This window comes from Thamnophis sirtalis, unplaced genomic scaffold, assembly GCF_051295495.1.
Source record: "Thamnophis sirtalis isolate CommonGarterSnake01/CBP01778 unplaced genomic scaffold, rThaSir2_p1.2 scaffold_13, whole genome shotgun sequence".
Taxonomy (NCBI): Eukaryota; Metazoa; Chordata; class Lepidosauria; order Squamata; family Natricidae; genus Thamnophis; species Thamnophis sirtalis.
Window position 1 is genome coordinate 4,626,120 of NW_028261393.1, and position 9,589 is coordinate 4,635,708.

A 9,589-nucleotide genomic window follows, 5' to 3' on the forward strand; every position below is an offset into this window, starting at 1 on the left:
AGAGGGAGTCAAGCTATTCTCCAAGGCACCTGAGGGCAGAACAAGAAGCAATGGGTGGAAACTAATCAAGGAGAGAAGCAACTTAGAACTGAGGAGAAATTTCCTGACAGTTAGAACAATTGATCAGTGGAACAGAAGTTGCCTCCAGAAGTTGTGAAGGCCACTGGAGGTTTTTAAGAAGATGTTGGACAACCATTTGTCTGAAATGGTATGGGTCTCCTGCTTGAGCAGGGGGTTGGACTAGAAGACCTCTAAGGCCCCTTCCAACTCTGTTATTCTGTTAAGCCCCTGTGTTGCCGATAAATAAGAGTTGTGCGTAATCCCATCTGTCATTTTGACTTATTTTTATTTAAATGTCCGTGAAGGGGGAAGAATCAGCCGCGAAGATAAGTTGTATGTCTCACGACACGCTCCTACCTCCTGAGGAGAAAAGAGCGGCATATAAATGTAATAAATCCAAATCCAATACTACAAGTCTCACAAGGCAGCTGGGACTTGCGTATCCCCAAACAATTTTTTTTTTAAAGTTTATTTTTAGTAGCTGGCTCATCCCGTTGACTGTCCTCCAGAGAACAAAATGCCTTTGCAAATCAGTGATATTCACAGGGTGCAGCAAATGGGGAGAGTAGAATGGCTTGGGGAAGGGGGACAGAGGAAGGGGATTTGAAAGCAAGATTGCCCCTGTTGGAACAAGAACACAGAATAGCAGGGTGGGAAGGGACCTTGGAGGTCTTCTAGTCCAACCCCCTGCTTAGGCAGGAAAACTTATACCGTTCCAGACAAATGGCTATCCAACATCTTCTTAAAGACTTCCAGTGTTGGAACATTCACAATTTCTGGAGGCAACTTCTGTTCCACGGATTAATTGTTCTCACTGTCAGGAAATTCCTCCTCAGTTCTACGTTGCTTCTCCCCTTGATTAGTTTCCACCCATTGCTTCTTGTTACAAGCACCTCAAGCACTTTGAGGTGCTTGTAAAAATAATAAAGCAAAAACGATGAAGCGGGACACAAATAAATAAAGCATAGATTGCACCCCCTCTGTAGCTAAGAAAAATAAAATTAAAATTTCCCAAAGAGAGATCTGAATACCTATTTTTTTACAAGTTTGACCTAAATCCACCATTTTTTTCTCCTGAGACGCCAGCGCCACCTAGTGGATAGCTTCACCGTTTTATCCATTCAACCTAGGAAACAGATTTCCAGATACAAAAATGGTTACTCAAGTTTAATTCTAAAAGTCCTGCTTTTTCTTCTGGCTCTAAGGTTTTAAACAGAAAAAAGCCGATTATTTCTCCTGCTGAAGAAGAAGTGTACAGCTTTCCTAGAGAGAAATCAGTTAGAAAAATGATTGAACAAAAAGAACCCCAACCCACTTTCCAAAATTAATATGGTGACGGTGCTATAATGCAGTGCTTCCCCAGTCTGTGGTCTGGGGGAACAATAGCAATAGCACTTAGACATACACTATATTGCCAAAAGTATTCGCTCACCCATCCACGTAAGCAGGATTCAGTTGTGAGCGAATACTTTTGGCAATATAGTGTGTATATATACCACTTCACAGTGTTTTACAGCCCTCTCTAAGCGGTTTATAGAGTCATCACATTGCCCCCAGCAATCTGGGTCCTCATTTTACCAACCTCGGAAGGATGGAAGGCTGAATTGACCTTGAACCGGTCAGGATCGAACTGGTGGCAGATGGCAGAGTTAGCCTGCAATGCTGCATTCTAACCACTGTGCACTATGGAACGATGGGAGAGAGGGAGGGAGGAAGGAAGCAAGGAAGGAGAAGGGAAAGAGGAAGAGCAATAGACATGTATCGCTTCATAGAGCCTTACAGCCCTTTCTAAGCAGTTTACAAAGTCAGCCTATTGCACCAAACAATCTGGGTCCTCATTTTAATGACCTCGGAAGGATGGCTGGCTGAGTTAACCTTGAGCCAGTCAGGATCGAACTGCTGGCAATCGGCAGAGTGTAGCCTGCAACGCTGCATTCTAACCACTGCACCACGACAGCTATGATGTCTTCACAGGGCTTGAAGAAACGTTATGATTTCACACTTGAGTTTTGAGGATCCACGGCCGCAAAAGGCATTTGAAGGAGTTTCGTGGTGAAGAAAGCATCGAGAACTATTATTATAAGGCATGAATGGTGATCATGTAGTTACTGTCCGATAGATCCTCATTTCCCAAAGTTCCAGATAGAATAATAAAATCATGGCAGTTCATCCAGGAAAAAAAAACACGTGTTATGTCAAACATTCAAAAGAACCAAAACATTCCCGATTGTCCTTCCAAAGATTTCCTTCTGTTGGAAGGCAAGTTGAGTGAAGCATCAGAATTGCGACTTCTCCTTCATTTGGCCATGTGGAAAGACAGAGTGGATACTGTTGGTTGGGTCTCCCAGACTTGATTTCACCAATCAGACAGCGCAGATCAGGTACGACCCTAGAAGAGGACAAAATTACAGATTAAATTGGAAGGGACCACCCCTCGCCCAAGCTGGAGACCCTACATCTTTTCTGACAAATGGCAGTCCAGTCTCTTCTTGAAAGTCTCCAGGGATGACGCTCCCACAACTTCCGAAGGCAACTTCTGTTCCATGGGTTGATCGTTCTCACGGTCAGGAAATTCCCCCTAATTTCCAGGTTGAATCTCTCCTGGGTCAGTTTCCATCCATTGTTCCTCGTCTGACCTCCGGGGGCTTTGGAGAATCGTGGCACGACAAAACCGCGCTTGACTAAAGTGCGCCCGATTAAACCGCGTCGCTGACGTCATCAACAGGGCGACAACAGCCAGCGCGGAGAAAGAAGGGCGCTTTAAATAGCGCTTTGAAAGCAAGCTGATTCAACTTAAGGTAAGGGTTAGGTTTAGGGTTAGGTTTAGGGTTAGGTTAAGGGTTAGGGTTAGGTTTAGGGTTAGGTTAAGGGTTAGGATTAGGTTTAGGGTTAGGTTAAGGGTTAGGATTAGGTTTAGGGTTAGGTTAAGGGTTAGGATTAGGTTTAGGGTTACGTTAAGGGTTAGGGTTAGGTTTAGGGTTACGTTAATGGTTAGGATTAGGTTTAGGGTTAGGTTAAGGGTTAGGATTAGGTTTAGGGTTAGGATAAGGGTTAGGATTAGGGTTAGGTTTAGGGTTAGGTTAATGGTTAGGATTAGGTTTAGGGTTACGTTAATGGTTAGGATTAGGTTTAGGGTTAGGTTAAGGGTTAGGATTAGGTTTAGGGTTACGTTAATGGTTAGGATTAGGTTTAGGGTTAGGTTAAGGGTTAGGATTAGGTTTAGGGTTACGTTAAGGGTTAGGTTTAGGGTTAGGTTAAGGGTTAGGTTTAGGATTAGGTTTAGGGGGGTTAGGTTTAGGTTTAGGGGTTAATTTTAGGTTTAGCGTTTACAGCGTGCTTCTGTCTCCGCGCTGTTGTCGCCCTGTGATGACGTCAGCTACGCGGTTTCGTCGAGCACGGTTTTTGTGGTGGAACCTTGGAGAATAGCTTGACCCACTCAAATATTGGAACCCTGCTATCACATCTCCCCTGGTCCTTCTCTTCACTAGACTAGCCATGCCCAGTTCCTGTAACTGTTCTTCATATCTTTAAGTCTCCAGGGCCCTAATCATCCTGGTTGCTCTTCTCTGCACTTTTTTTCCCTAGAGTCTCAACATCTTCTTTTTTTTTGAGAAATTGTTTTATCGTTTTAATTAAACAAACCCCCCCCCCATATTTCGTTACATCTTGTTGAAAGCGTATCGATTGGTTATAAATATATTCCGTGCGTTTCTTCCAGAGTCCTTGCATATACTTCATTTAAATCATGTACATTTTAAATCAAGAAAGAAATATATTTTACTATCCCTGTGCCTTAATTCTCACTGTTTAAACATGTTTTTATCTAGAATCATTTATATTAGAAGACACAACCATCTACTGGCGTTCATTTGCAATTTCAATATATCTCCAGTACCATTACACCTTTATGACATATTCTAAAATTAATTCGGTTAAGTAGGATATCTGAGCATTCCCCACCCCCCGCCGCAACACACCTGTATGTATCATGAAATATTGTCCATTAACATTTCATTGTTATTATTGTAGTTAACTAGAGCCGAGGTGGCGCAGTGGTTTAGAGTGCAGCACTGCAGGCTACTTCAGCTGACAGCAGTTCGGCTGTTCAAATCTCACCGGCTCAAGGTTGACTCAGCCTTCCATCCTTCCGAGGTGGATAAAATGAGGACCCGGATTGTTGGGGGCGATATGCTGACTCTGTAAACCACTTAGAGAGGGCTGAAAGCCCTATGAAGCGGTATATAAGTCTAACTTGCTATTGCTATTAACTAAAGGTTATTTACTAATTATCTCACCTCTCCTCTCCAGGCCCAAGATCTTTTTTAATAGTGTGGTGACCAAAACTGGATGCAGTACTCCAGCTGTGGTCTTACTAAGGCACTAGGAGTACGTCCCTCAGACAGGGTCCGCAACTTGGGAGTCCTCCTGGACCCACAGCTGACTTTTGAACACCACTTGTCAGCTGTGACCAGGGGGGCATTTGCCCAGGTTCGCCTGGTGCACCAGTTGCGTCCCTACCTGAACCGGGAGGCTCTCACAACAGTCACTCGCGCCCTTGTGACTTCCAGACTGGACTACTGCAACGTGCTCTACATGGGGCAGCCCTTGAAGAGCATTCAGAGACTTCAGCTTGTCCAGAATGCAGCCGCGCGAGCGATTGTGGGTGCACCTCGGTTCACCCACGTAACACCTATCCTCCGCGAGCTGCACTGGCTGCCTATTGGTCTCCGGATACGCTTCAAGGCGCTAGTCGTCACTCATAAAGCCCTTCATGGTATTGGACCTGGGTACTTGAGAGACCGCCTGCTGCCAATTACCTCCACTAGACCAATTAGATCCCACAGACTAGGCCTCCTCCGAATTCCATCCGCCGGCCAATGCCGACTGGCGACTACCCGGAGGAGAGCCTTCTCTGTGGCTGCTCCGACCCTCTGGAACGAGCTCCCCGTGGAGATTCGAACCCTCACCACCCTCCAGGCCTTCCGCATAGCCCTTAAAACCTGGCTGTTCCGACAGGCCTGGGGCTAAAGATTCGCTGCCCCTAGTTCAACGGTATGACTGTTGTGCTTTTTAATTATGTATTGTTTTGTGTTGTTACTAAACTGTCTGTATCCCCCCTTCCCTTTTTGAGCTGTGAGCCGCCCTGAGTCCCCTTAGGGAAAAGGGCGGCATACAAATGAAATAAAACTCAAACTCAAACACCACACTCAGGAAGACAAGAGATGGATTTAGCTGTGTAGAGGTTAAATGATATCTCATTTGGGGCCTTTCCTCCTGGCAGAACAATTTTGAACACTGCAGTGCAAGACACAGCATGTCCAGGTTGCCCATGGACACCACAATTGGCAACAAATGGGCGGATAAAAAAAATCCCGAAATCTCCAGGTGGATCCAGAACCGATTGGTTCTAGATCAGGGGGTCTCCAAATCCCTGTGGCTGCTTTAAGGCGCCTGCGGACTTCGACTCCCAGAATTCCCCAGCCAGCACGGGGAGAGCATGGCTGGCTGAGGAATTCTGGGAGTTGAAGTCCACAAGTCTTTCAACGTTTGGAGACCCCGACGTGTTCTAGATCATGGTCTATTTTACCTGCTGGCGGATTGTCTGCAAGCAACTCATAGCTGGGATTCCTGTGGCCTCTCCTCAAATGGGGGAGCCGCGGAGGTGTTCCCTGAAGGGTCGGACGGAGGAAGGCTTGGCAGGGGGCGATCCCTGATCCAGTGGGTCGAAGAGGAGACGGCCTAAATGGGCAGCAGAAGGGACAGGTTGGGGTGGTGAGGAGAGAACTGGCATCAACGTCTTAGATACCCAGCAGTCCTATTCCCATGACGAAATCCAGTGTAGTCCTCGGCTTACGGCCACCATTGTGGGCAACGTTTCTGTTCCTGAGCAACACACTTACTAAGTGATTTTGGTTCCATTTTACAACCTTGCTTTTGCCACAGTTGTGTTCTGACCCAGCTCCCCAAACATCACAAACCCTCTGAAGTGAACTCAAAGATTCCTTTTCTTAGGAGCGTCGGAAGGAAAAAGTTCCTCTCGCAGGCTAACAAATCTGTCCGGCAGGCAGATGAATAATTGTCTGTCACATCTATTCATCTCCGTCCCCTGCCTTTGATCCCCAGAGCTAGGGTGGGGATTCACTAGCAGTGGTGGCAGTTCCGTCCCAAGGACCGGCCCATAGATTTCCACTGCTCTCCTCTCCTCTGCCTTCTGCGCATCCATGCATCAGGCACTGGACCCAGATGTTCCTCCTCTTCCTCATCAGTCACCTCCAGACCTGGGGGATGTTGACTCTCCAACTGAGGGCTGATGGACGGCACAGAATCCGCCTCTCTCTCTCTCTCTCTCTCTCTCTCTCTCTTTCTCTGTGTCTCTTTCTCTCTCTCTCTCTCTTTCTCTGTGTCTCTGTGTCTCTTTCTCTCTTTCTTTTTCTCTCTTTCTTTCTCTCTCTCTTTTTCCCTCTCTTTTTCTCTCTCTCTCTTTCTGTGTCTTTCTCTTTCTCTCTTTTTCTCTCTTTTTCTCTTTCTCTCTTTCTTTCTCTGTCTTTCTCTCTCTGTCTTTCTCTCATTCTCTTTCTCTGTGTCTTTCTCTCTCTATTGCTCTCTCTGTGTCTTTCTCTCTTTCTCTCTCTCTCTCTCTGTCGCTCTCTCTCTTTTTCTCTCTCTTTTTTGTCGCTCTCTCTCTTTTTCTCTCTCTTTCTCTGTGTCTCTTTCTCTCTTTCTTTCTTTCTCTCTCTCTCTTTCTCTTTTTCTCTCTTTCTCTGTGTCTTTCTCTCTTTCTTTCTTTCTCTCTCTCTCTTTCTCTTTTTCTCTCTTTCTCTGTGTCTTTCTCTTTCTCTTTCTCTCTTTCTCTGTGTCTTTCTCTTTCTCTCTCGCTCTCCCTTTCTCTGTCTTTCTCTCTCTGTCTTTCTCTCTCTCTTTCTCTCTCTCTTTTTCTCTCATTCTCTCTCTTTCTGTGTCTTTCTCTCTCTCTCTCTTTCTCTCTCTTTCTCTCTGTCACTCTCTCTCTCTCTCTCTCCCTCTCTCTCTCTGACAGCTCCATTCTTTCTCCCCCCCCCCCCTGGAGCTCTCAGGTTGCCTTGATGCTGATCCTGATTCCCACACCTCCTTCTCCTCCGATTCGGCTGCTGGAGGGGCCGGGGAGGCCGACAACCCACAGCAAGTTGTTAATGGGAAGCCCTGCCGTGGTTAAGTCAAGTTAACACGGTTGTTAAGTGAATCTGGCTTCCCCACGGACTTGGCTTGTCAGAAGGCCGCAAAATGGAATCACGTGAACCCGGGACACCGTCGTAAATATGAGTCGGTGGCCAAGGCGTTTGAATTCTTATCAGGGGAACCACAGGAAGGGTGCAGTGGTCGTAAGCGTGAGCAACGGTCCCACGCCCCTTTTCTTTCACCGCTGTTGTGACTCTGGTCACTAAATGGACTGTTTGTTGTAAGTCGAGGCTTTCACTTACTTGATAGTCTGGAAGAGGAAGGGCCGGGGGTCTCTGCTGCAGGAGATCTAGCCTTGGGGGTACCGGAGGGGTTTGCGACGCAGAGTCTAGGTTGGGAGACGAGACGGGAGCCGCTTGCTGGAGCAGAGGAGGGAAAAAGGACAGGAGGGTCAGTTCCGCTGCCCCCCCCCCCACTTATTTAACATCCTGAGGGGAAAGCAATTCGGAAAACATTTCCGTCATTTCACCACCAGTTCAACTGATTGATGGGGATCCCCATTTTCCCCACAGAAAAAACAACAACAACATACGTCAGGGGTGAAAAAAACCCCAGGTTGGTGTAAGGGTTCAAACACCAGGCTAGAAACTGGGAGATGGTGAGTTCTAGTGTCTCTTTGGGCAGGAAAGCTGGCTGGGTGATTTTAGGCCAAGCACCAGGTGACTGGGAGTTCTAGTGCTGCCTTAGGTATGAAAGTAAGCTGGGTGACTTTGGGCCAAAAACCAGGCGATTGTGAGTTCTAGTGCCACCTTAGGAACGAAAACAGGCTGGGTGACTTTGGGCCAATTACCAGGAGACGGTGAGTTCTAGTCTCGCCTTAGCCATGAATGCCTGCTGGGGGAATTTGGGCCCGTCCCTTTTAAAAGGGGTGGAGTTTCAATGCCCTGGTCCCAGCTGCCACCTTTTAGCCCCACCCACCTCCTCCTCAGTGCCCCTGGGTGCAACAGCAATGCTCCTCAAAATCTCACCCTTTCTTTTCTTCTTTTTCCTTCCCTCTTCATTCTCCTTCCTTCCTTCCTTCCTCCCTCCCTCCCTCCCTTTTCTTTTTTTCCATCATTCTCCTTCCTTCCTTCCTTCCCTTCCTTTTCTTCTTTCCTTCCCTTGTCATTCTCTTTCTTTCCTTTTCTTCTTTTTCCTTCCCTCTTCATTCTCCTTCCTTCCTTCCTTCCTTCCTCCCTCCCTTTTCTTCTTTTTTCCCATCATTCTTCCTTCCTTCCTTCCTTCCTTCCTTCCTTCCTTCCTTCCTTCCTTCCTTCCCTTCCTTTTCTTCTTTCCTTCCCTTGTCATTCTCCTTCCTTCCTTCCTTTTCTTCTTTTTCCTTCCCTCATCATTCTCCTTCCTTCCTTCCTTCCTCCCTCCCTCCCTCCCTCCCTCCCTCCCTCCCTCCCTCCCTCCCTTTTCTTCTTCTTTTCCATCATTCTCCTTCTTTCCTTCCCTCCCTTCCTTTTCTTCTTTCCTTCCCTCATCATTCTCCTTCCTTCCTTCCTTCCTTCCTTCCTACCTATCTACCTGCCTGCTCTTCTTTTTCCTTCCCTCGTCATCCTTCCTTCCTTCCTTCCTTCCTTCCTTCCTTCCCTTCCTCCCTCCCACCCTTCTTTCCTTCCCCTCTTCTCTGTCCTTCTGTTCCCCCTTTTCCTTCCTTCCTTCCTTCCTTCCTTCCTTCCTTCCTTCCTTCCTTCCTTCCTTCCTTCCTGCCTGCCTGCCTGCCTGCCTGCCTGCCTGCCTGCCTTTCCTTCTTTCCCCTTCCCTCGTCATTCTCGTCTCACACGGACCCCTTGAGTCTGGCGCATGATCATCAGCTGTTGCAGCACCATGTCCACGTCCTCCAGGTCCCCCTCGTCGCTCTCATCCTTGGCCGTCGGGCTGCCCTCCTTGGCGCTGTAAGGGCTGACCTCCACATCTTCGTGGCCCCAGATCGTCTGGCGACAAAAGGGGCAAGTGGGGGATTTTGAAAGCTGGGAAGGAAACAGACAGAGAGGGTCTCGTTAGGATTGGCCCCCCCAGGACTCAAGGATTTGCCCAACGTCAGGAGTCCCGAAAATGGCCCTTCCCCGCCCCCCTTTGCATTTGAGCCTGCAAGGAGGGACAGGGAAGGAGAAAGGAAGAGAGGGAAAGCAAAGAAAAAGAGAGGAAGATGGGAAGCGAGCAAGGAAGGAAAAATAGGAAAAGAGGGGAAGGAAGAAGAAAGGAGAATGAAGAGAGAAGGAAAAAGAAGAAAAGAAAGGGAGGAAGGAAGAAGAATGAAGAGGGAAGGAAAAAGAAGAAAAGAAAGGGAGGAAGGAAGAAGAATGAAGAGGGAAGGAAAAAAGAAGAA

At 47.4% G+C, this 9,589-nt stretch overlaps 1 protein-coding gene across 2 annotated transcripts in view; it reads right to left on the reverse strand.

The window, feature by feature from the left end:
• Positions 1-2,169: 2,169 nt before the first annotated feature.
• LOC148042909 (E3 ubiquitin-protein ligase CBL-like) overlaps positions 2,170-9,589 on the reverse strand; it is an 18,428-nt gene continuing 11,008 nt past the window's right edge. Inside the window, exons 7-10 of one of the 2 annotated variants that reach the window (XM_087727227.1) lie at positions 9,048-9,230; positions 7,518-7,634; positions 5,648-5,799; positions 2,170-2,449 (exon numbers count right to left, since the gene is read on the reverse strand). In XM_087727227.1, the coding sequence (XP_087583353.1) occupies positions 5,674-5,799; positions 7,518-7,634; positions 9,048-9,230 (426 nt within the window). In that variant the 3' untranslated portion in view covers positions 2,170-2,449; positions 5,648-5,673. The remainder of the gene's footprint in view (positions 2,450-5,647; positions 5,800-7,517; positions 7,635-9,047; positions 9,231-9,589) is intronic. The other variant, XM_087727228.1, reaches the window with a different exon arrangement.